The sequence below is a fragment of the Lactuca virosa genome, chromosome 9 (assembly GCF_052849685.1).
Source record: "Lactuca virosa cultivar CGN04683 chromosome 9, Lactuca_virosa_CGN04683_v6, whole genome shotgun sequence".
NCBI classification, from domain to species: domain Eukaryota; kingdom Viridiplantae; phylum Streptophyta; class Magnoliopsida; order Asterales; family Asteraceae; genus Lactuca; species Lactuca virosa.
In genome coordinates, this window is record NC_136434.1 from 1,931,688 (window position 1) to 1,958,808 (window position 27,121).

The window sequence follows — 27,121 nt, forward strand, 5'->3', positions numbered from 1 at the left end:
GGATATTTGATGAGGTTGGAGTGGGTATTTGGAGGGTGGTAGGAAGTGTAATAATGTTGTAGTTTTGGTGGTGTAAGGTAGCAAAGATGGTGATGTTGAAAGAGCTTTGGGTGGTGATGAATGTAGATTTTCGGAGTAAATCTCTCTGGATAGCCAATTCTCTCTCGCGTCTCTTTGGGGTTTCCCGTGGTCAAAATCGTCCACGAAAATTTCTAGATGTAGGTAAGGTCCTGAAGAATTGATGGTGAAAATCTCCCTAGTAGTATTTTGGCTGTGTTGTGCCCAGTTTTTTTATTTTCTAACATGAAGATTCTGAACTCGAAAACAGAAATCTCTCTGGGTAGCCAATTCTCTCTCGCGTCTCTCTGGGGTTTCCCGTGGTCAAAATCGTCCACAAAAATTTCTAGATGTAGGTAAGGTCCTGAAGAATTGATGGTGAAAATCTCCCTAGTAGTATTTTGGCTGTGTTGTGCTCGGTTTTTTTGTTTTCTAACATGCAAATTCTGATGTCGAAAAACAGCAAGGTGGTGATGGTTGTGGTGATTTGAAAGAGTTTTTTTGGAGGAGGTTTAAGGAGGGTATTTGGAGGGTGTTTGGAGATTATTTTGAGGTTGGAAGGAGGTTGATATAAGAGAGGTGTTTGGTGGTAAGTGGTGTGATGAGCAAAGGTGGTGAAGTTGATGATCTTAAAGTTTGATGAAGAACATGTGATGAAGATGGTTGATGGTGTTCTTCATTTAGCTTGTTGATCTTGGTGTTCTTCACTTTCTCCAGGGATTTATCTTGTTCTTGAAGAGATGAAGATGGTTGATGGTGTTGGGAGTATTTGGTGTTTGTAGGAAGTGTTACAAAAATTACAAAATGAACACACACACTCTCACATACAAACTCACGTATACATATATGAATGAACAAATATCTTCATGCACTTGAGTGTTTGTTGAAAGGAATAGTAGTTGGTGTATGCAAGTTGTGGTAGAGTAGGAGGCAAAAAACGTGGGAATGGGTTTAGCTTCTCATTTCCTTGACTTTTCCTTGTTTACTTTTCCACACAAAGATATATATATATATATATATATATATACATATATATATATATATATATATATATATATATATATATATATATAAAATACATATATACATATATAATACATATATACATATATAATACATACATATATAGATAATACATACATATATACATACATATATATATATATATATATATATATATATATATATATATATATTCTTGAAACTGTTCAGTCGCACAGCTAATTTTCTCGTCTATGCGTTTTCTGTCTTTCGCGTGTTTTCGTATTTTCCGTTTTGATCACGCATTTATGCAACCTGAAATAACTGATAATATTTGTTAGATAATACAAAAACAGTTCGTCTTATTTCAGTGATGGTCACATACAAGGTCACATACAAAACATCTTTCAACAATTCCCCCCTATGTGATCATTGCTGAAATAAGGACATGTATGATATAATCATATTGACAGTTTTGAACTTTTGAAGATTCGAGATAAAAGATTTGTCAATAGATAAGATATATAAAACATAGTGATTGTTTTGAAAGTTTGTGACTTTGTTTAACATATCTTATGTAAAAGATTTTCAGAAATTTGTTTTCGAATCAAAGTCTCGGGTTCGGTTATCAAAGGGTAGCCATATACGTATCTAAAGAAATTTCCTAAGATTTTATAGCATTATTAATGACGACAAGTGGTCTAACAGGTCGATTCAGATGAACGCTCATAGGTATAGCTACACTTCACTTGGGTGTTTGGTTGTTCTGGCAGCAGAACAAGTTAATGATCACTAAAAATGAGTGATGTCTCTCTCTGACGACTCACACTCATATTGGAGGTGTTCAGCTATGCTTTTCCTGAAAGGTCACTTAGGCTCACTATTAGATAATCAATCACATAAGACTGGTTTCGGCATTACGCAACGGGTTTCTTCATTTATGCCATTAACTTTCACTCTCTCTCCGTCGGGAAATACATGTAGAGGGGTTTAGCAATTTTCATAGTGCAGTTTGCCACTAAGATTCTTCAGTGATGAAGGCTATAGTATCCCGGGAAATCCATTGTTGTTGTAGCTTCTTCTTTGATGGTATACTGTTTGTTGATCAATATCGATTTTTGTAAAAAGATATTTTGTTTTAGCATTGAGAACTTGCTACATTTGAGAAAATTGGGTTTTTGAGAGTATCTGTCTTGCGGGATTAAGATATCTTCTTTTGTGAAAAATGGTTAAAAACAGATCACGGGATCTTATGATGTTTGTTTTGAAATAACCATTTAGTTGAAAAGTTTATTTGAAAATACCAAATGTAGAATATTTTTGTTTTTTTGGTATTTCTTCGGTGAATGATTTGGCCTTTTTTGTTGATTTGTCTTTATCTTGATTCGTCTTTGAAGATTGGATGTGGATAGATCTTTGTTTTTCTTTGATAAGTGATTGTTGAAATCCTTTTCGTTTCGACTTTTCTTGTTGATGGATCACGGGATCTCAAGACTTCATTTTTGGTTGGCTTATATCTAGGTAGGGATTGGTGGCATAAAAGACAGTTTGTCTAGTATGTAAGAAATGAATGTATCGTCCCTGATCATTTTGATATCTAAGCAAAAATGAGACCGTGACAAGGTATAATCAGGTATACCTTATAAGCAATAGTGACACACCTAAGCTCACAAGAAATGAATTCCACAGTGATACAGATTGACGAGGCACAAATTCTCACATGGGTTTTTGTTTTCATCTGAACCTCCTAACCTTATGTCCCTTGATTGTTTAAAATCGTCAATAATGAAATAAAATCGAAGGAAATAAAGTTATATACATTATGAAAAGTAAGAGATTTGAACCTTCACTCCAATTGAGAATCAATATGACTTAAAATCTTCATCGAGCATAAGCAACTGAAAATTAAGTCAAGAGACGATTAATCACAAGGTTCTATAAAAGCTTATTATGGAAAGTCTTTTATTATGCTTTTGAAGATTTGTTTTTTTTTAATGTTTTTGGAAATATTTATTTGAATGTTTTTGGTATTTTTGAAAGGAAAGCAATTTTCAATTGTTTTTGAATTTTCTTTTTGAATGAAAGTAAACACACTTTTGTATAAACAAAAAGTAAAAGTTTAAGGATGGATGTTATCTGGATTTAACATTCCTAGACGGCCTAGGAAGTATTGAAACTTTGTTTCATCGAGAGCCTTAGTGAAGACATCAGCAATTTGATCTTCGGAGTTGATGAAGTGTAGTTCGATATGACCCTTTTGAATGTTGTCTTTGATAAAGTGATATCGAATGTCGATGTGCTTTGTCATGGAATGGTGAACGGGATTGTGAGAAATGGCAATTGTACTGGTTGAGTCACAAAATATGGGAATTTGTGAGATTTTGAAGCCATAGTCACGCAGTTGAGTTTGCATCCATATGACTTGTGAACAACAGCTGGCGGCAGCGACGTATTCAGCTTCTGCTGTTGATGTGGACACACAAGTCTGTTTCTTTGAAGTCATATACCTCCTAGGAATTGACAGCTACCAGATGTGCTCTTCCTATCTAGCTTGCATCCTCCGTAGTCTGAGTCGGTGAAAGTGTGCAGCTGAAAATCGGATTTAGCTGGATACCAAAGGCCAAGTTTAGGAGTGCCTTTAAGGTATTTGAAGATGCGTTTCACTGCAACTACATGGGATTCCATAGGATTTTCTTGGTATCTGGCACAGACACATGTAGAAAACATGATGTCAGGTCTGCTGGCAATGAGGTATAAGAGTGATCCAATCATTCCACGATATCTTTTCTGGTCAACGGGTTTGCCATTTAAGTCTGCATCGATTTTGTATCCAAAAGCCATTGGGGTTTTTGCGGTATTGGATTTGTCCATTGAAAAGCGAGTGAGTAGGTTTTTGACATAATTCTCTTGGTTGATGAAAATGCCATCAGTTGATTGTTTGATCTGAAGTCCGAGGAAAAGTAGTCATCTCCCCAATCATGCTCATTTCAAATTTGCTCTTCATTAGATCTGCAAACTTAACACTCAAAGATTCATCAGTAGAACCGAAAATAATGTCATCAACATATATTTGTACGATTAATAGATGTTTATTAAAGATTTTACGAAAGAGGGTTTGATCGATTGAACCTCTTTTAAAATCTGATTCTTCGAGAAAGGTTGACAACGTGGCATACCAGGCTCGGGGTGCTTGTTTCAAGCCATAGACAGCTTTCTGCAATTTAAAGTTGTGATCTGGAAATTTGGGATCTTCGAAACCTGGTGGTTGTTGGATGTATACTTCGCGATCTATCTCTCCGTGTATGAATGCACATTTAACGTCCATTTGGAATACTTTGAAGTTCTTATGCGCATCATATGCAAGAAAGATGCGAATTGCTTCAATTTGGGCAACTGGAGCATATGTTTCATCGTAGTCGATTCCTTCTTGTTGTGAATATCCTTTGACTACAAGACGTGCCTTGTTTCGACAAATGATTCCTGGATCGTCAGTCTTGTTTCTGTATACCCATCTTGAACCTATAACAGTAACATCGGGTGGAGTAGAAACAAGATTACATACGTCGTTTCTTTCAAATTCTGCTATCTCTTCTTGCATAGCTTTTACCCAGTCTGGATCTTTTATAGCAGAATGTATGGTTTTGGGTTCAGTCATGGATAAGAAGGCTCCAAATAAACATTCATTTGTGGATGCGGCTCTAGTCTGAATTCCTGAGTTGGGATCTCCAATGATTTGGTCTGTTGGATGATTTCTGGTCCACTTTATTAAGCGATTCTCTTCCGCTATAATAATTGGAGTTTCAGTATCCCATTGTTCTTCTCCGGGTGTTTCATCTTGGAATAGGTTTGAAGGTTCCCCCATAAATGATGCATCGGGATTATTTTGGCAATTTGTGGATGGGGTGTTCAAAGGAGGATTTGGTGTTTGTTCCAAAGAGGAAGTGTGTGTTGGTGGTTCCCCCTCAAATTGATCTGCATCATTTTGGTTTGTTTGTGGAATAACTTCACTGGGTGTTCCTGTAGGTTCAATTGAAGTAGTTAGAAGTTCAGAATTGTAAGCGGTTTTTGGTTGTTCAAAAAGTAAATCAAGATCGATTTCAATGTTTATGTCAAGAGAAGGTGTTTGTTGAATTGGATTTTGAAAAATATTATCAATCATTTTAGAACCAAAATGTTCACGATCCAATTTCCTGATATAAAATTCATCAAAATGAACATCGGTACTTTCTTCAATTACTCTGGTACGTTTGTTCAGTACCCGATAAGCAGCTGAGGAAAATGAGTAACCAAGGAAAATTCCTTCGTCCGACCTTGATTCAAATTTTGAAAGGTGATCTTTATTGTTCTTTACGAAGCATCGAAAACCAAAAATATGGAAAAATTTGATGTTTGGTTTTCGGTTGTTAATGACTTCATATGGTGTTTTATGAAGATGTTTATGGATTAAGGAACGATTTTGAGTGTAGCAAGTTGTGGCTATTGCTTCTGCCCAGAAGTATTGTGGCAGATCAGCGAAGATAAGCATTGATCTTGCAGCTTCACATAGAGTTCGGTTCCTTCTTTCGACAACACCGTTCTATTGTGGAGTGTATGGGGCTAAGAAGTTATGTTCAATTCCTTTGTCTTTGAGAAATGAATCTAGAGTCTTGTTTTTGAACTCTAAACCATTATCACTTCGGATTCTTCGAACAGGTCGTTTGAGCTTGAGTTCGATTTGTTTAATGAAGTTGATCGTCTCTTCAGGTGCTTCTGATTTTAGTCTTAAGAAAAAGACCCAAGTAAAGCGCGAGAAACCATCAACGACAACGAGAATGTACTTCTTCCCTTGTATGGTTTGGGTTTTTGCAGGGCCACAAAGGTCTATATGCAACAATTCTAGTGGTTCGGATACACTAGATTCTGAGATGCTTTTGTAAGTTGATTTGGAAAGTTTTCCTTTTTCACATGCGGCACAAAGAGTTTCGTTATCGAGCTTCAGAAGTGGTAGCCCTCGAACAAGATCATCGCCGATCAATTTGTTGATGTACCCATAGTTTAGATGGGAAAGGCGGCGGTGCCATAACCAACTAATAGTTGCTGGGGCTTTAGATAGCAGACATATATCGGGTTTACCATAGATAAGATCCATGTCAAGTGGATACATATTTCCGGCACGGTCAGAATCAACTATAACATCTTTGGTTTTGGCGTCCATGATCAAGCTTCGTTGTTTGGTGAATAGAACTTCAAGATTGTTATCACACAGTTGAGAAACACTGATGAGGTTGTGTTTCAGGTCATCAACAAAGGCAACTTTCTTTATGGTAAAATTACCATTTGTTATGTTTCCATAACCCTTTATTTGTGATGTCATGTTGTTGCCGAAGGTAACATCTTGATTGGTTTGTGTAGGTTTGAAGTCACGTAAGTAGTTCTGGTTTCCTGTCATATGCTTGGAGCAGCCACTATCAATATACCATGTATCATCATTGGGTTCTCCAACATTAAGTACCTGCAATCAGACAGAAGGTTTAGGTACCCAAATCTGAATGGGTCCTGGTTTGTCAGTTGTTATTTTGCTTAATGAATTTCTATCAGCATTTAACTTCGTGTTGTTGTAAGAGTTTGCTTTATGAGGATGGAATGGTTGAGGTTTGATTTGATTTATCAAGTTTACCCAAAATGTGATTTATTTTTGAAAACCTGTGGGTTGATAAGATCTGTGATTTGGTGAAAGATATCCTAGATGTGAAGGTTTGTTTAAAATGTTTTCTTCATATCTGGGATGTGATGGGTGGTTTTGAAAAGCTTTTTGATGATGATGGTTTGAAACTTTCTGATGTGATGGTTTTTGAAAGTTCCTTGAATGATGAAAAGTGATATCTTGAAAGCGGTTTTCAAAAGGTTTTCGAAAAGGTTTTGGTTTTTGTTTGGAAACCTGTTTATGAGGTATGTCGTAGGGTTGAACTCGTTTCTTTGGTTGGTTTTCAAAAATGTTTGGCTTGATAAGTGGGGTTTTGGTGACTTGAATGGATTTTTTGCTTGTTTGTTGTTTCTTGGAGTATTTTTGTCCCATACTAGTTTTTCCAACAATTGATGAAGTCATTGTAGGAAAAGCAGTTGGTACAGAAGTACTACCATCCTCATAAGAGGAATTTTCTCCATTCAAAAAGTATTTGAGTTTAGTGGTTTCGTCGGTATGTTTGATTCGGTGAGTTAAAGAACTTGCAGAGTCTGTTTCAGAATTTACAACTCTTTTGAAAGATTTTTTGAAAACAGTGAAAGCAGTATCATCTGGACTACAGTTGATAACTGTTTCGTCATCTGAATCTTCCTCATTAACAGATGTGAAAAGATCTGGTAGAGTGGATTCAGAGTTTTCACAATTCGTCATGTTTTCCTGTTTTGCTTGTTCAATTTCAAAGGATTCTCTTCCAATTCCTGGTCTATAATTCGTATCAATTTTGCCCGTTCCTAAGGTGTTTGCCTTGGTGAAAATATCATCACTTAGTTTTCTAGCAACTTTGATAGAATCCATATTCCATATCAGTCTTTTATTCTCGGTTTCAAGAGAATTGATTTGTTTTAAAGAATCAATCAATTTTTCATTTAAAACATTGTATTTGTCAGTTGATTCTTGAAAGTCTTGTTTCAACTGAAGGATTTCCATTTCTAAAACATCTTTTATTTCAGAAGAAATGACTGACTGATTTTTTAGTTCCAAATCCCTTTTCTGAATTAGGGTCTGATTTAATTATTCCAAGACGTGATTATAATCTTCTGATTTTCTTTCAACGTCTCTTTCCAATTTGCTCTTTGTTCTTGTTGATTCTCCAAATTTGAGTTGCAAGGTTTGTAACTCAGATTTGCAAAGATCATAATTGACCATTGTGTGATGATATGTTTTGAGATCAGCTTCCAGACTAGTCTCAATTTTGGTTATGTGGGACTCAAAAATTGTTTTGGAAAAACCAAGTTCAGAGATCATAGACCATACATGTTCTATGACGTTGGGAGCTCTTGAAGGTATGTTAACACCAGCTACGAAGCAGAAGTTTGATTGTGTTGTTTCATTGTCAGCTTCGTCATCAGAAGTTGGCCAGTATTCCACGCTTGGTTCATGGATTGCCATCAATGCTCTTTGCTTTTCTTGGTTTTCCAATTTCTTCAATTCGTCGGCTCTTTGAGCATAGTATGCTGAGTCTTTGATTTTGGTTTTATTTTTGGCTCGACATTCTCTCGCATAGTGATTTGTTCCTTTGCAGTTGTGACAAATGATCACTTCTTCATCACTGTCATCCTTTTGACTCTTAACCGGAAGTCTTTCAGGTGCTTGAGTTTGGGTTTGTTGGGAAGGCTGGGAATGGTTTTGTTGGAATCCAAAATTTTGGTTGTTTTGAAAGCCATTGTTTTGATTGTTGTAACCTTGATTTTGGAAACCTCTGTTTTGATTCTGAAAACTGTTGTTTGGATTATTATTATGACCTGAGTTAAGATTGTTTTGAAATCCCTGGTTTTGAAAACCTTGGTTTGAGTTGTTATGGAAGGAAGGTCTTTGATAATTTTGTCCAAAGTAAGGTCTAGGTTGAAAACCTGAGTTGTTTTGTCCAAAAGATGGCCTGTTTTGAAAGTTTGGTCTAAAATTTGATTGACCTTGATTTGGGAGAAATCTTTGGAGATTTGTGTTTGCAACCAACGCACACAATTGTTGATAGTCTGCTTCATCATTTGAATCAGACTGGAAGGCTTGGTTTTGAAAAGATGTAGTCTGATTAAAATGATTAAAGTTTTGATCATTGAAAGGTGTTTGGTTTTGAGAAGTTGTGGACACAAGATCAAGTGGTCCTCCAAAAGCTGTAGTGGTTGGTGGGTCAATCGAGGATTCATACGATTGAAGTTCTCCATACAAGTTGTACAAAGTTTCAGTATGAATAGTTGGATTTCCCTGAATAAAGAGTTTAACCATTTTCCAGCTTTCGAAAAGATTGTTTAAAAACTTGAGATTTATCTCGTGTTGTGTCTTTTTGATACCCAAATTGTTCATTTTAACCATAATAAAATTGAACCTATCATGAGCATCATGGATGGTTTCTGATGAAAGCATTTTGAAATTATCGAATTCATTTAAAACAGATGTTCTTTTGTTTCCGATAATTATTTTATATCCACAAAAACGATTTTTCAAATTTTCCCAAATTTGATTTGCGGTTAACAGTATAATGTCATCCATTTGACTTAGAATAATGTGAGGTATTCCAGAAACAAGTTCCTTTTTGGCTTGGAGTTCCAATTTTTTTGTGATTTCAGCTTGAGTGGCTTGATTTGTAGCAAGAGTAGCCATATTTTCTGGAGTAACATATGTTCCTTCTACACACTTCCAAACATCTTCATTTATAGCGTTAAGATGAAGATTCATACGGCCAACCCACGAATTATACTCTTCAGGAATAAGTATGGGTGCCCGTGAACCAGATCCTAAGCTATTTGCAATGGAGACAGAGTTCATGTTGGAGTAATTAGCCAAAGACATTTTTTTTTTGAAATTTTTGAAAGGATTTTGAACAAGTGATATTAAAATGAAATATTTAAAGAAAAGCTTATGGAAGGTTTATAAACGCTATAACCAAAAGTTTTTCGACAAAAATTTCAAGGTAAATCACACAAGGTCTGATACCAATTGTTGGAAAATATTCTTTTATATCAGCTCAGATACCGATTGTTGGAAATATAAAAATCTGATCACCACAACAAAAGGCTCGGTTACCAGTTACTGTGTGACAGATATATGAGTTAAAGGTATAAGATATAGATATATATAAAGAATAATAATTGCGGAATAAGTATAAATATGAAAGCTATAAATGACTGAAAGCTATAATAATATAAATGACTGCATTTAAATGACGTAAAGCTATAAATAATATAAATAACTGTATTTAAATGATGTAAAGCTATAAATAATATAAATGACTATATTTAAATGACATAAAGCTATAATAAAGTATATAAGTATATAAATATATATCAAGTAGGTTCGTCAATAAATTGACTGAACTGGACTGATGGAACGACTGGTCGATATTTGGACTCTTGGAACGACTGGTCGATATTTGGACTCTTGGAACGACTGGTCGATATTGGGACTCTTGGAACGACTAGTCGATATTTGTTCAAAGATCAATCCGGTATTTGATAAGTAATACAAAGTTCACTTTCATGTAAAATGGGTTGTTTACAGAACAGTGCAAAGTACACGGGTCATGTATTTGTATACGGGTATTGGGTGTTTTGAGGAGATTTGATGAGGTTGGAGTAGGTATTTGGAGGGTGGTAGGAAGTGTAATAATGTTGTAGTTTTGGTGGTGTAAGGTAGCAAAGATGGTGATGTTGAAAGAGCTTTGGGTGGTGATGAATGTAGATTTTCGGAGTAAATCTCTCTGGATAGCCAATTCTCTCTCGCGTCTCTTTGGGGTTTCCCGTGATCAAAATCGTCCACGAAAATTTCTAGATGTAGGTAAGGTCCTGAAGAATTGATGGTGAAAATCTCCCTAGTAGTATTTTGGCTGTGTTGTGCCCAGTTTTTTTATTTTCTAACATGAAGATTCTGAACTCGAAAACAGAAATCTCTCTGGATAGCCAATTCTCTCTCGCGTCTCTCTAGGGTTTCCCGTGGTCAAAATCGTCCACGAAAATTTCTAGATGTAGGTAAGGTCCTGAAGAATTGATGGTGAAAATCTCCCTAGTAGTATTTTGGTTGTGTTGTGCTTTTTTTGTTTTCTAACATGCAAATTCTGATGTCGAAAAACAGCAAGGTGGTGATGGTTGTGGTGATTTGAAAGAGTTTTTTTGGAAGAGGTTTAAGGAGGGTATGTGGAGGGTGTTTGGAGATTATTTTGAGGTTGGAAGGAGGTTGATATAAGAGAGGTGTTTGGTGGTAAGTGGTGTGATGAGCAAAGGTGGTGAAGTTGATGATCTTAAAGTTTGATGAAGAACATGTGATGAAGATGGTTGATGGTGTTCTTCATTTAGCTTGTTGATCTTGGTGTTCTTCACTTTATCCAGGGATTTATCTTGTTCTTGAAGAAGATGAAGATGGTTGATGGTGTTGGGAGTATTTGGTGTTTGTAGGAAGTGTTACAAAAATTACAAAATGAACACACACACTCTCACATACAAACTCACGTATACATATATGAATGAACAAATATCTTCATGCACTTGAGTGTTTGTTGAAAGGAATAGTAGTTGGTGTATGCAAGTTGTGGTAGAGTAGGAGGCAAAAAACGTGGGAATGGGTTTAGCTTCTCATTTCCTTGACTTTTCCTTGTTTACTTTTCCACACAAAGATATATATATATATATATATATATATATATATATATATATATATATATATATATATGAGAAGAGATCAAGTACGAAGGGAAGTTTATGTGCGAAGGGTGAGAAGGTATGTGGTTCCTTAAAAATATTAGAATCAATTGTTATAACGCATATATGGCAATTATTATTAATTTAAAAGATGAAATAAGATAATTACGTTACAATTATATGTCATTTAATAAAGTTCATATCTCGTATCCCATTTATATCACACCTCTTCATTTATTCCTTGCCCTAATTTCCGCCCCAAAAAGAAGCCATCAGATTAGAGATTGAATTTGAAAAGGCAATCATATTTTACAAGATATTTCGATGTAATCAAATTCAACGTTATTTCAATTTCTGCTTGAAGGGTTCATAACGAGCTTCATCAACTATTTAGGATATCAACCACGCATTGGATGTATCTCTTCCCAGCCATAATTTTCGCCCAAAAAAAACCCTTCAGGATGAAAATTGAGAAACAATAATCGATGGTTTTTAATTGGAGATTGGATATGATTAAATTCAAGATATTGGGTATAATCAAATTATTGTTTATGTGCTACGAGCTTTAATTTCTGCTGGAAGGGTCCATAACGAGCATCGTAATTTCGGGATGGAAATTGATAAAGAAGAATCGATGGTTTTTAATTGGAGATTGGATATGATTAAATTCAAGATATTCTACTACGGATTTTTCTGGTATAATGGTTCTATAAAGATTCATTGGCTTGATAAGCTACATAAAGAGTTTCTAGTCGGAGGGTTCATACCGAAATTTAGCAATCAGCCACAATTTCATCTGTGTTTTGCTCTGGAGTTAGAAATTTTGGACTTATGGAGTATCTAAGTGTATCAGAACCTCATCCAGACTCACTACGTAAGTAATTTTTGATAATCTTCTTGGTTTTCATTTATGGTGATTCAGGACAGTAGTGATTGATAAAATGTTGTTGGTGTGTTTTTAGTCTGGAACTGACATTATTTATTCAAGTTTTACACCTTTTGTTCTTAATGATATTAGTTGTTTAAGCGGTTTAGTGCTTCAAGTGTTGTTACTGTTTATGGTGGTAACTTTAGAGTAGTAACAAAAACTAGGTAACAGGATAATTATGTTAGGAGAAATGATTCAGGTGTTACCAGTACTTTTCTGTCAAATAAATCCTAATAAATATGCTTCTGTTTAAGGCTTTGTATTATTGTTAATTATTATTTATAATTTTTATTCTATCTCAATCAACAGGGAAACAGAGCGAACACACTACAGTCATTAACAACAAAGACATTTCCATCAATAATGATATGGAATCCAATCTATCAAAATCAAGTATAAACCAATGATCATAAATCATTATTTAATGTTTTCTTATATTTATTTTTATGTTTTAATAATATGTATATGAGGATGGTTTTTCAGAACAAAGCAGGACAAAGTTTACATCAGATTTTTATTCTCGAAAGCGTCCAAATGATGATGATGATGATGATGATGATGATTTTGTAAACCCACCACCTGTTACAATTCCGATACAAAAGATCGTGAAAAAGCAAACTAGAATGGCAAATCCAGGAAAAGTGAAAGATTCCTTAAGATATTTGAACACCAGGTTCCCTCCGGAACACATTACCAAAACCATGGCATTGCTGAACAAAGATCAAAGAAAATGTGTAGAGTCTATTGGATTTGGATCCGCTTTAAATATACAATTAGAAAAACTGCCGCGTAGGATATGTTATTGGGTTGTCGACAACTACGACCCAAATACCAATTCGATTTGTGTAAAGGACAAGAGACTTGTTGTGATAAAGGAGAGGATACATGAGATATATGGGATTCCAATGGGTGACATACCAATGTCTAACCCTTGTAGAGCAAACTCTAGAAACAAGTTTGTCAAACTTTGGAAATCCCAATTTCCAAAATCAGTCAAACGAATACGGCTAACACACGTTGTAGACATGATACAAAAGGACAGAAATGTTGGTCCCTTTTTTATTATGAATTTTCTTGTGTTGTTTGTATCTGTGATGATTGAGTATCCAACGATGGGGACTGTCAATCAAGGATTCTTGGAAAATATTCCGGATGATATGGATATCAAACAATTAGACTGGTGCGGATTTGTTGTAGCATGTTTGAAATCAAGTCGTATGATGTGGAGAAGATTGGACGATAAGTGCGTTTACAGTGGTCCCATTGTATTTCTTCTGGTAAACACATTTTCTGAAATGTATCAAAACATGATTAAAGATGCTTATATATGTATATTTTCTTCAATAACATATTCTTTTCAGTTGTTTTACCTTAGTTGCACAAAAGTTGAGGATGCCACAATTCAAAGTCCAACTGCTGGAATGATGTATTGGACAACAGACATGTTAGATAAGAGGGAGTTAGAAGAGTTGTCTAAAGGAGGTTTCGGAAATGTAATCATATCATCACAACACATGAGCATGAACCACACTAAACAAGGTATATTCTAGCATTTTCAAACTATTTGAATAGTACTAAGCATATAAATTATACAAAACTTTAATTCACATACGGAAATTCCAAAACAGAAGATGGCGAGGACGATGACGCCGCTGGATCTGAACGAGATTGTAAATCTCATGCTGGTTTTATTGAACATGTACTTCAACAAACATCACAAAGTGAAAATGATGCAGATAACAACTTGAAGGTAATGAAACTATACATTTCAACAAATTTATGATGCGATTTTGTTTATTACTAATGTTAATCATGGTAAAATTCGTGATTTTAGTGCTTTATTTAGTACACTGATTCACTAAATTTGTTCAATGTGCTATAACTTTTATACACATTATACAATGTAAAACCATTATTTGTTTATTACTATTAAAGAACTTTAGTATATGTCACCTTATCGGGATTCGTGTGACTTTTGTGCTTTTACTGATTCAATAGAAAACCAAATCGAAAATCAGTATTTCAGCACATTTGTTTTACCATTTCCTGCTATCACTTTTATAGCATTCTACTTATGCCATGCTTCTTTCCAGGATATTATGAGCGAAATTAACATCGAATTCAATGCATGCGACAATGCAATGCGAGCTATACAGAAGTTGTTGATGCAAGGTATAAAGAAGTTTCCAGATTCTGTCGAACTGCGCATGTTAGTAACTAAAAGACATCACGATTTCAATCTGGCATGGCCAGATTTTTCAACATCTGTTGATTCTCATGATGGGACATTTTTCAATGGAGCCGCGACACCTGTTACGCCAGTCCGAGATAATACAGCTGAAACTAAAGTTGATCAGTTTACGGAAGATCAAATGGCAGATGAGCCACTTATTGATGTTGTGTGTACACCTTTTACACAAATTCTTACTGCAGATGCTTTTGACATGATGTTAGAATCGGCATTTGCCACCTCTACAAGGCTTTCAACTCCATCGGATCATGTCGAACCAAATATCAAAATTGATGATGTAAACGCGGTTCCTGTTACTATTGTGGCACCAAGACGGACATCAAGATTGGTGGTTAGTCCTGTTACTGTTGTGGCACCAAGACGGACAAGAAGATTGGTGCAACTAACCGAGAAACTTAGATCACCTTATTTTAATAGGGTCGTTGATCCAAACAAAGTTCTTAGACCAATCGAGGAGAGAGTGTCCAGTTGGATTTTCGCAGGGCTGGACGAGGAATGGTACATTTCTAAATCAATATATCCGTTCTACAGTAAATAAAGAATCACAGTAACTATATACTTATTGATGAAAACTAATTGTAATTTAGGGATCTTGTATTTGAATCAACTTTTGGAGATATCGGATATAGGGGAATTTTTGAGAGTATGATTCCTGGATCCAAAATCCATGTAACAATAATAGACATTTGGGCTACTCTTCTAAACTATCAGGAACTACGCAGAAATAAGAAGTCACCAGCAAGGATGTTTTTATCCTGCACACTTATGGTAAAATTAATTTTTATGTCGTATACTTATTTTAAATGATCCAATAATCTACGCATTTTAATTCCAGAGCAACTTCATACTGGATGAGGCGATTTGTATTGAGCAGCGATACAAAAGGTTTGTTGATCGCATGAATGAGCATATCGAAAAATTCAAACAATGCACAAGCTTCAAAGATGTGGACCTTGTAAGTCCTTTTCATTTATTCAATCAATTTACATTAACTAACTTGTTTTACACAAAACTATGTTCAACCAATTTTATTATGGACATCAGGTATTCTTCCCCGTGCTTGACAACGAACATTACTACCTTATTGTCTTTGATTTCATAAAATCCGAATGTGTAATCATAGACAACATTTACCGTGAAGAGTCGATTGAAGTGATTTATGGAAACATGCCTAATGATCTGGTAACAAAATTTCATATTATTTAATTTAACCAGGATCATATATTATATTCTGATCACCTATCATATTTATTCCAGAAAATATTGTTTACTCTGTACATTGATGCTTGGAATCATCCAAGAAGAAATTCAATGAAGAGTGCAATCATAGTTCGCTCGTCTATGGAATGGATGACAAAGGAAAACTACATAGACTGTGGGTTATTCCTTATGAAACACATGGAAACATATAAAGGTGGGGATCCGAATAAATGGATTGTGGGTTTGGAGCCTGAATTCGCAGATAGTGATGACCAACAGATACAGCTAAATGAATTGAGAAAGAAGTATGTTATAAAAATTTTGACATCAGATTTGAACATTATCAAACCATCTCTCAACAGAAAGTTAGCATCATACGATAAGTTGTCTGATGCGGAGAAGGAAAACTTGAACACTGAAGAACATCTCCAACGCATTGAGCTCAGAATCAGTTTGTTTTATTAGATTCACATTAAGCTTTGAACCATGTCTTATGCTATTTTTACTTTTGTTTTGTTTTTTGGTGTGACAATAATATTATTTACGTTTGTCTTGTCTGTTTTTAAGTGACCAATCTTCCATTATTATAGTTTTTATTAATTTATTATGTGTGTTTGATATTTACCACAATTTACCTTTTCTATACCATTTACGCATTTTTTTACTATCAATTTTGAAACAAAGTTACAATGATTTTGTTATTAAATGCAATTTTGATTATTCATCACACTTACATTTGACTATTCATGACACTTACATTTCACTATTCATGACACTTACACTGTCACGGATTACAAATAACAAAAATTTAATTGCAGGAATTCTTCTTATCACTAACTTTAAGCCATCATGACAGTTAAAACTGCTTTTCATATTTTATCGCAATTACCCCTTCCAATCACATTCTGCAATCTAGGTCTAGGTATGACTCACCTGCATTAATAACATAAAATTAAATCATGTGATTCAGGTTGATTCATTCCACTACAAATAAGTCCTTTATTTTGAGTTTTATTACTAACACTCTATTTTATCATTCAAGTGAATACCATCTTACTACATCGACCTAGTGACATCTTCATTTTACTCAATTTTGACCATTCACTTTAAGCGTTCATGACAGTCAATCACTTTTTCTAATTCATGTCATTTAACTACATATGCCAACTAAACTAATGCTCCATGTAGTTATGGCATCACTTATCATGTATGCTTTCGAGCGACCACAACATTTGATTCAGACATAGATACTAATATCTTAAAAATAAAAACCCTCTAACTCTCTGCATTAAAAATAAAACGCTTCTAAATGTTAAACTCAAAGATTCACGTTAACTCGTAAAATAACATCGTTATCTTGAATACTTAATAATTAAGAAGAAAAAAACCAAACTATTTAGAAGCAGAGTCATTTGCTTTTTTCTTGCAAGTGCGAGCATTATGATCAACATACTCCCCGCATCGTCCACATTTTCTCGAACCCTTTTTAGCCTTCAAAATCGCCATCTCTTTTTCTCCTATCATCCTTTTCTTAACCGGCCCGCTACCTTTGTTTCTAATTCCTTCTGGAATTTTTACTTTTACTTCATCTCGCTTCTCGACACCAAACACCGCTTCAATGAAGCCTCTGTTCGTCATGGGTTGTACACTTCTTGTATCTTCATCAACTTCTTGAGTCATCTCCCTTAGTTTCTCTCGATACAACTTCAACTTTTCCATATCAGAAACTAGCCGATCAACACAATAGTCAACCGAATAGTATATGTCCCGGATCATTGATTTAAAGTCATCATTTGCATCATTTTTAGGAGACTGACACATATTATACCCACTTGATGGCCTCGATACCACATCCTTTGTCCATCTTCTTGAAACATATTTTCTAGGGAAATGTTCCACTCCTGACATCCTTAATACATAAAAGCAGTGTCTACATAGGCACCCAGTTAATTCAAAGCGTAAACAAGAGCAAGTAATTGTGCAATCAGATTTCATGAATGAAACCTGTCAATATAACAAAGTATTAATATTCGTTTTGTTTAAAACAGTTTCTAGATACAACCAAGTACAATTTACATACCTCAAAATCACCAAAATGCTTAACGTCTTTGTCGGTATCTTTGATGCTGAATTTATTAATTTCGTCATATTCTTCGACTTTAATTGAGTAACATGTAAGCATGGATGCCATTATCTCCTTTTGGATTTCAAAGAACACAGTTCGTGTAAATGTCTCAGATGCCTCCTCTTCAATCAACAATTTAGTTTTAATATCAGGATTCGTGTAGCGGGAGTTGTGATTGTTTTTACGTTGAACACAACGTTGTGCTTCCATTGCCGTTTCAAAATGACCGAGAAACTCAATTAAATGCAAATCTGTATTTGTCATCAACCCGTAGAAATAATTTTCACCTTCACATCTTGATGTCGTTCGCATTAACCCTGACAAGTGGCAATCCTTGAAATAGGCAGGAATCCATTTATCACGAATTGCAAACATTTCTTTAAACCATTTGTTATCATTTAACTCATACTCATCCATTATCCCTTGCCATTCTATTTCAAACTCGCTTGTATTGATTCGTTCATTCCATATAACATCGTTTAATCGTTTCAAAACCCCCGTCTTTGACATATGGGAACCCAACTGAAAAATCAATGGGTAATCATCATTAGTTTTTCTGATAAAAATTGAATCATTTCATTTATAAGTACCAACTTACACTTCCAACTTCCAAGTACAATGTGATTCCAACTGAATTGAGTTATGGCTAGTGATTCAAGTACCAGCACTTAAGTGCTTCATCCAAAACATGATTCAATCAAACTAACTTACAATCCCAAAGCAAAATGTGATTCCAACTTAATTGAGTTAAGCCTAGTGACTCAAGCACCGTCACTTAAGTGCTTCATGCAACACATGATTCAATCACATCTACATTAATAATCCCATATCTACATATGATTTTAAGTGATGCTTCAACTAAGTATTTTTTCGTAACAGGTGCTTCAATACAAAAAATTGTATCACTTCATTTATATATACTAACTTACACTGCCAAGTGCAATGTGATTCCAGCTGAATTGAGTTATGCCTAGTGATTCACGTACGACACTTAAGTGCTTCATGCAAAACATGATTCAGTCACATCTACCTTAATATTCCTATATGTATATATGATTATACATGATGCTTCAACTAAGTACTAATTTTGTAATAGACGCTTCAATAGAAAAAAATGAATCACTTCATTTATACATACTAATTTACGTGCTTCATGTAACACATTATTCGATTACACTAACTTAATATTCCTATATGTACATACGATTTTAAGTGATGCTTCAACTAAGTTTGTTTGGTAACAGGTGGTTCAATAGAGTTGAGTTCCAAGCAGAACGTGATTCTAACATAAATGAGTTATGCCTAGTGATTCAAGTATCCAACACTTAAGTGCTTCATCCAAAACATGATTCAGTCACACTAACTTAATATTCCTATATGTACGTATGATTTTAACTGATGCTTCAACAAAGTTTGTTTGGTAACAAGCGCTTCAATACAAAAACTTAATCTTTTCATTTATATATATATTACCTTACACTTCCAATCAAAATGTGCTTCTAACAGAATTGAGTTCTGCCTAGTGATTCAAGTACCAGCACTTAAGTGCTTCATCCAAAACATGATTCAGTCACACTAACTTAATATTCCTATATGTACACACGATTTTACCTGATGCTTCAACAACTCTTGTTTGGTAACAGGTGCTTCAATAGTGAAAATTGAACCATTTCATTTACATATAATAACTTACCCTTCCAAGCAAAATGTGATTCCAACTGAATTGAGTTCTGCCCAGTGATTCAAGTACCATCACTTAATTGCTTCATGCAAAACATGATTCAGTCACATCTACCTTAATATTTCTATATATACATACGATTTTACGTGATGCTTCAAATAAGTTTCTATTGGTAACAGGTGATTTAGTTCTATTGGTAACAGTTGATTCACATCTACCTTAATATCTTTGTGATTCAACACAACAAACTTTCACTTCCAAGATACATGTGATTCCAACTGAATTGAGTACCAGAACTAAAGTGCTTCATGCAAAACGTGATTCAGTTTAACTAACTTAATATTCTTCAATGTCCATACGATTTTAATTGATGCTTCAACTAATTATAAGTGACGATTCAGTTACACTAACTAAATACTCACAAAAATATACATACTATTTTGAGGGTATATTATTTACCTTGTCGGTGAACTTTTGTGATATGTGCCACATACACAATCGATGCCTACAAGATGGTGAGAAAACTGCTGGAATCGCTTGCTTGATAGCCGCGTCTTGATCTGTCATCAACACAGTTGGTTCTCGCCCAAAAGTAGTTTTAAAAGCCATTAACAACCATTTATACGATTCTATCGACTCACTAGCAAGCAAGCCAACTGCAAAAGTGACACACTTTTTATGATTGTCAATACCCGTAAATGGCACGAAAATCATGAAGTACCTGTATAACAAATATACAATATGAATTATACAAGTTATTACCACCGTTAATTTAACAACCATGATAATTGTTTAGTATGTAAAGATATTATGTACTTGTTTGTTCGGTAAGTAGCATCAAATCCGACAATATCTCCAAATGCTGAATAATTTCGCTTTGCTTCTTCATCCGCCCAAAATAAACCACACAACTTTCCCTCACTGTCCACACGATATTCAAAAGAAAAGTCGTGTAAATGTTCTTTTTTTTTAGCTTGTCAATTACCATGTCCGCATCATTCTCACCAATATATTTTATCCAATCCCTTTTCAAATTTTTGCATTCAACTTCTGTTGCCCCTACGTTGAGAAATCCTCCTTGTGTTTGCTTCAATATCTTGAATGCTCTAACCGGACCAATGTTTATATCTGATACATCATGAATCAGTTGTTTTTGATGATATGTAAGCCTCCTGTTACTTTTCAAAAAATGGAAATCTTCTGGATTAACCAACTCATGAGTGTGTTTCTCCTCAAAATGTCTGACTACCCAAACATTTTCATCATTGAGCTTCAATCGGATACAAGCTTTACATCCTTTTCTGTGACTTGGCCGATTTCGTCTTTGTTTGCTCCGGTCTTTCAAACTATCAAATGAACGTTTTTGTTTTTTTTTTCTCGCCCTCCCTATTACATAATGTGTACCTACGCGAGTACCCATCTCCTGTTTTCGATTGCTCTGTTGTACCTTTTCGTATCTCGAACCCACTTTTACGTGCATATTCTCTATAAAACGACAGTGCGTCATCATACAACGGAAATAATTGCCCTACAAATGGTTTCAACTCAGTTTTTGGTGTCCAAGTTTTTTCAACTTGTACACATTGAACCCCATCAGAATGAAAACTTGCTGGTTCCGATTCACACATATCTGCAACAAATAAACAAAAAAATAATGTTATTGGTGTGTTTTTAGTGCATAATTGACATGGTTTATTCAAGCTTCATACCCTTTTCAACTACTTGAAGACATTGCACCCTATCAGATTGAATACTTGTTTGTTCCGAATCAAACATATCTGCAACACATATCAAGTTTTATGTCAGATTCAGTGAAAAAATAACTAACAAAATTAACAAAATCAATATGAAATAACTGTTACAACACTAATTCACATTATACTCCAATCAATTCACCATCAGTCTACCATACGACTTCTCGCAACTAAAACTGATTCACCTTTTTTGCTATTCAATTGTCATCTTCTTTTCTTACAGGACCAATTAACATGAATAGCATCACAAACTCTATTGAATCATTAAGATATTAGTATCTATGTCTGAATCAAATGTTGTGGTCGCTCGAAAGCATACATGATAAGTGATGCCATAACTACATGGAGCATTAGTTTAGTTGGCATATGTAGTTAAATGACATGAATTAGAAAAAGTGATTGACTGTCATGAACGCTTAAAGTGAATGGTCAAAATTGAGTAAAATGAAGATGTCACTAGGTGGAGGTAGTAAGAAGGTATTCACTTGAATGATAAAATAGAGTGTTAGTAATAAAACTCAAAACAAAGGACTTATTTGTAGTGGAATGAATCAACCTGAATCACATGATTTAATTTTATGTTATTAATGCAGGTGTGTGATACCTAGACCATGATTGCAGAATGTGATTGGAAGGGGTAATTGCGATAAAATATGAAAGCAGTTTTAACTGTCATGATGGCTTAAAGTTAGTGATAAGAAGAATTCCTGCAATTAAATTTTTGTTATTTGTAATCGGTGACAGTGTAAGTGTCATGAATAGTGAAATGTAAGTGTCATGAATAGTCAAATGTAAGTGTCATGCGTAATTGACATGGTTTATTCAAGCTTCATACCCTTTTCAACTACTTGAAGACATTGCACCCCATCAGATTGAATACTTGTTTGTTCCGAATCAAACATATCTGCAACACATATCAAGTTTTATGTCAGATTCAGTGAAAAGATAACTAACAAAAATTAACAAAATCAATATGAAATAACTGTTACAACACTAATTCACATTATACTCCAATCAATTCACCATCAGTCTACCATACGACTTCTCTCAACTAAAACTGATTCACCTTTTTTGCTATTCAATTGTCATCTTCTTTTCTTACAGGACCAATTAACATGAATAGCATCACAAACTCTATTGAATCATTAAACATTGCTTCATTGAATCAACTTTCCCACTCTTTATCTCTTTTGTAATCTGCATTATATTACACTAAAAAAAACAAAAACACAAACCTGTGTACTTTTCCGTCTCTTTCTTCTGGTGAATATGTTGCTTAACAGTTTCAATCTTCTAGTCTGTTGCTGTACATATGAGCTTGTTGGTCGTCAATTGGTTGCTGTACATGTTAGCTTCGTAATAACACTTGCGTTTGTTTATGTCTTGATGCTAAAAAAAACAACCCACACAAAACAAAAAAACCAAAAAAAAAAAAAAACGCAGACCTTTTTAAATTTGTAACTGATGCATTTCTTTAAAATGTAAAATTGGAACCGTGACTTGCTCCCACCCATATAAAAAACACTTACATAAATAAATTTTTAGATAGAAGAATTCGACTATACATTTTGTGCAGCATTGATTACTTTTTCTTCTTACCTTCTTACCATTTTCTCACTTCTTATTGGATCCATATCCATATATATATATATATATATATATATATATATATATATATATAATACATATATACATATATAATACATACATATATATATATATATATATATATATATATATTTTTGAAACTGTTCAGTCGCACAGCTAATTTTCTCGTCTATGCGTTTTCTGTCTTTCGCGTGTTTTCGTATTTTCCGTTTTGATCACACATTTATGCAACCTGAAATAACTGATAATATTTGTTAGATAATACAAAAACAGTTCGTCTTATTTCAGTGATGGCCACATACAAGGTCACATACAAAACATCTTTCAACACTAGCATACAAAGGGGGACAGTCGTGTTTGTAAACTTAAAAGATCTTTATATGGTTTAAAGCAAGCTCCTCGTAAATGGAATGAAAAATTATGCAGTTCCTTTGCTGATTTTGGTTTTTCTCAAAGCATCAATGATTTTTCTTTATTTGTTCGTATTAAAAATGAATCCATTGTCATTCTTTTGGTTTATGTTGATGATATAATTGTTACAGGAGACAATATAACTGAGATTGAAAATGTTAAGTCTTTTTTAAAATCTCTTTTTTTAATAAAGGATTTAGGAAAATTAAAATATTTTCTTGGAATTTAGGTTATTAACACAAATTCTGGTGTTTGTCTTACACAGAGAAAGTACTGTCTTGAGTTACTTCATGAGTTTGGTCTTCTTGGTTGTAAACCTCTTAAAATTCCTCTAGATCCATGTTCTAAAATTGTTAAAGATGGTATTGATAGTTCTGATGTTTTGTTAACTAATATTACTGAGTTTCAAAAATTAATAGAAAAATTAATATATTTGACTGTTACCAGGCCAGACATTTCTTATACTGTGCAGACTTTAAGTCAGTTTATGCATAGTCCTAGAAAGTCTCATCTGGATATTGCCATTAGACTTTTAAGGTATCTTAAATTGAATCCAGGAAAAGGTATTAGCATCATTAAATCATATTCTTATTCTGTTACTGGTTATGTTGATGCTGACTGGGCAAAATGCTTGTCCTCCAGAAGATCTGTAACTGGTTATTGTATTTTCCTTGGTAATTCACTTATATACTGGAGGAGTAAAAAAGCAAAATACTGTTTCCAGGTCATCTACTGAATCTGAATATAGAGCTTTAGGCTCTATAACTTGTGAAATTATCTGGATTGCTAAAGTGTTATTTGATATTGGAATTAAAATTTTTAATCCTTCTGATATTTTTTGTGATAATGACTCAGCAATAAAATTGGCTCAGAATCCTGTTTTTCATGAGAGAACTAAGCATTTTGAGGTTGATGTTCACTTTATTAGGGAAAAAAATTTTAAAAAAATTGTTAATCTAGTTAAAATTGAATCTGATAAAAATATTGCAGATATTTTTACTAAAAGTTTATCTTTTCCTCAACATAATTTGTTTTCTGAAAAATTGAGAATGTTTGATCCTTTTTAAACTGTTAATTGAGTTTTTTGCCATTTTTAGTTTGAGGGGAGGTGTTAAATAAACAATAGTTTTCAAACTAAAACTTGGCTTATTTGTTCTTAATATAATTTATTATTTATGAAATGGTTTGGGTTATTTGTATTGTGGTTTCAGTGTATGAAATCTCGCGGGTTGAGTCCGGGTCTGGATAGTCCATGGATGTTAATTGGATTCTATATATTATACATCTTATCTTCCAGGTCATAAGATACACACACTCAAGCAACATATCGTAGTTCTCTTTCAATTAAGGGTTTCATTGTTCTTGTTGTTCATCTGTATTCTTCAATTCTTGATAATTCTTGTGAGAGTAGATTTAGATGAGAGTAGTATAGGAATATGTAGTGAAGTTTTTTATGTAAAAGTTGTACAAACGAACTGATCTATCATTAATAAATAGATTGTTCATGTTGGGAAATTCATTTTGTCAAGTTGTTCAGAGGTGTTCCATACACCTCTCACATGACACCTCAGTTCACTGCATGATGTGGTGGAGCAATACAATTATGTAATTATTTTCTTAAAGTAAATAACTTAAAAGTTTTTTTGGATGTAATACATTTTGTTGAAAGAGAACCTTTTTTTTTTTTTGAATAAATGTTGTGGTTTTGCTCATTTGCTTTTGGGAAAGAAAAAAAAAAAGTAAAACTTAAATCATTCGGTTGCTAAAGTCTATTGGGCTGCCAATCTTTGAGAAGAGAAAGCCCCACAGCCACTTGATAGAAATAATTCAGCCCAAGGGAAAGTCGATATCGATATAATATATAAACGTTATTATTTACCACACATACAAAACCCTAGTCATCGTATTCGCAGTCGCAGCCGTGAAAGGGAAATGGTGTCGCTGAAGCTACAGAAGAGGCTCGCCGCCAGCGTCCTCAAGTGCGGTAGAGGAAAGGTTTGGCTCGATCCCAATGAAGGCAATGAGATCTCCATGGCCAACTCTCGTATGTTTCCACTCCCCTTCGTTTTCACTTAATTTCCTCATTACTGATTGCCCTTCTGTATTGTATTGTTTTTTTTTATGTGAACTCTGTTCCTTCTCATAAAATAAATTTCACAGACAAGCGATTTGTTTTTCTTTATGGTCTTTTGTTCAGTTTAGCGCCATGATGGAATATCACATATTAGGTTAGGGCTATGTTAAGATGGTCAACTGGTTTTCTTTTAATGTCCATATATGATTCATGGTTTGGCTGAAACTTTTTTTGTTTTTGTGGGTTTTAATCTATATTTATATCTGAGTACCACTTCGTATCGTGTCGAAAGATTGATTTCTTACTTAATGTGAAAATTGGTGAAATATGAGGAATGGTTGTTGTTTTCAGGTCAAAACATCAGGAAGTTGGTGAAGGATGGATTTATCATCAGGAAGCCAACGAAGATTCACTCCCGATCTCGAGCACGGCGCATGAAGGAGGCTAAGAGAAAAGGGCGTCATTCTGGATATGGTATTTTGGTTTTTGAGTTGTTGCATTCAAAATTTGTAGGTCTGTGTGTGTGATCTGATTGGGTGAGTTTGAACTGTTAAGGTAAGCGTAAGGGAACCAGGGAGGCAAGGCTGCCTACTAAGATTCTATGGATGAGAAGGATGAGGGTGTTGAGGAGGTTGCTGAGAAAGTACCGAGAGTCAAAGAAGATTGACAAGCATATGTACCATGACATGTACATGAAGGTTAAAGGTAATGTTTTCAAGAACAAGCGTGTGTTGATGGAGAGCATTCACAAGTCAAAGGCTGAGAAGGCCAGAGAGAAGACTTTATCTGACCAGTTTGAGGCCAAACGTGCCAAGAATAAGGCAAGCAGGGAAAGGAAGATGGCCAGAAGAGAGGAACGTTTGGCACAGGTATATTATTATATACATTAAAATTTGTCATTGATTTTGCACATTCTTACTTTTATTTTGGTTTCAGGGTCCTCAGGAGAGAGCACCTGCACCTACACCTGCAGCAGCTCCTGCTACACAACCTGCACAGTGAGTGTTGTTGCTCTTTATGTATTTGCTTGCTTGAATATATTGTATGAATTTTTATATGATGTGAAAATGTTTTTTTTTTCAGGGCAACAAAGAAATCCAAGAAATGAGGTCTCTTCAGTTTATTATACTTAATATGTTGGATGTCTTAACTAGCCTTGCGTACTATTTTTGTTATTTGTTTGTCATTGTTTCGTTTTGTTTGGGAATATTTCTATTTAGAAGGAGATTAAAGTACTTGACACAATGAATTTTGACTTCCTATTTTAAGTTTGTGTTTTTTTTTGGCATATTTTTGCAATCACTAGAGTTGACGGTACCTGCAGTTTAATCTTAAAACAAGTGGTTTTAAATAATCTACATCAACTGTATGTAGTTCAGGTCACCCTGTAGCTGGGAGGATTTTGTGGGTCTTTGGATTGAATGACTTGATCTGATTTAAATGGAACCATTTATTTGTGGTGACTTTTGAATCTCCGAACGACTCAAAATAGCCTTTAAGCTGTTAGAAAACTCTTCCTTCTGTTGATCATTTTTAGAACCATTCGGTAGTAAAGGATTTAGTATATTAAACAGCTTAACTATGTGTGATTAAATGATTGGTTGGATAACAAAGTAAAGGATATAGTATATCAAACAGCTTAACTATGTGTAATTTAATGATTAGTTGGATAACAAAGTAAGGGGTTCTTTGATTGCAGCT

At 34.4% G+C, this 27,121-nt stretch overlaps 2 protein-coding genes across 2 annotated transcripts; one reads left to right on the forward strand and one right to left on the reverse strand.

Annotated features, from left to right (window-relative positions):
- Nucleotides 1–17,159: 17,159 nt before the first annotated feature.
- LOC145136992 (protein FAR1-RELATED SEQUENCE 5-like) lies at nt 17,160–22,961 on the reverse strand. The gene is made up of 10 exons (XM_079071130.1): nt 22,935–22,961; nt 22,638–22,716; nt 22,498–22,524; nt 22,163–22,231; nt 21,283–21,351; nt 20,990–21,203; nt 20,390–20,494; nt 20,033–20,294; nt 17,848–18,414; nt 17,160–17,771 (listed from the first exon to the last, which is right to left on the reverse strand). The coding sequence occupies exons 1-10, from the start codon at nt 22,959–22,961 to the stop codon at nt 17,160–17,162; spliced, it is 2,031 nt and encodes a 676-aa protein (XP_078927256.1).
- A 2,261-nt stretch (nt 22,962–25,222) lies between these two features.
- LOC145137891 (large ribosomal subunit protein eL19y-like) lies at nt 25,223–26,708 on the forward strand. The gene is made up of 5 exons (XM_079072032.1): nt 25,223–25,390; nt 25,772–25,894; nt 25,976–26,289; nt 26,357–26,418; nt 26,504–26,708. The coding sequence occupies exons 1-5, from the start codon at nt 25,279–25,281 to the stop codon at nt 26,526–26,528; spliced, it is 636 nt and encodes a 211-aa protein (XP_078928158.1). The 5' UTR covers nt 25,223–25,278; the 3' UTR covers nt 26,529–26,708.
- Nucleotides 26,709–27,121: the final 413 nt, after the last annotated feature.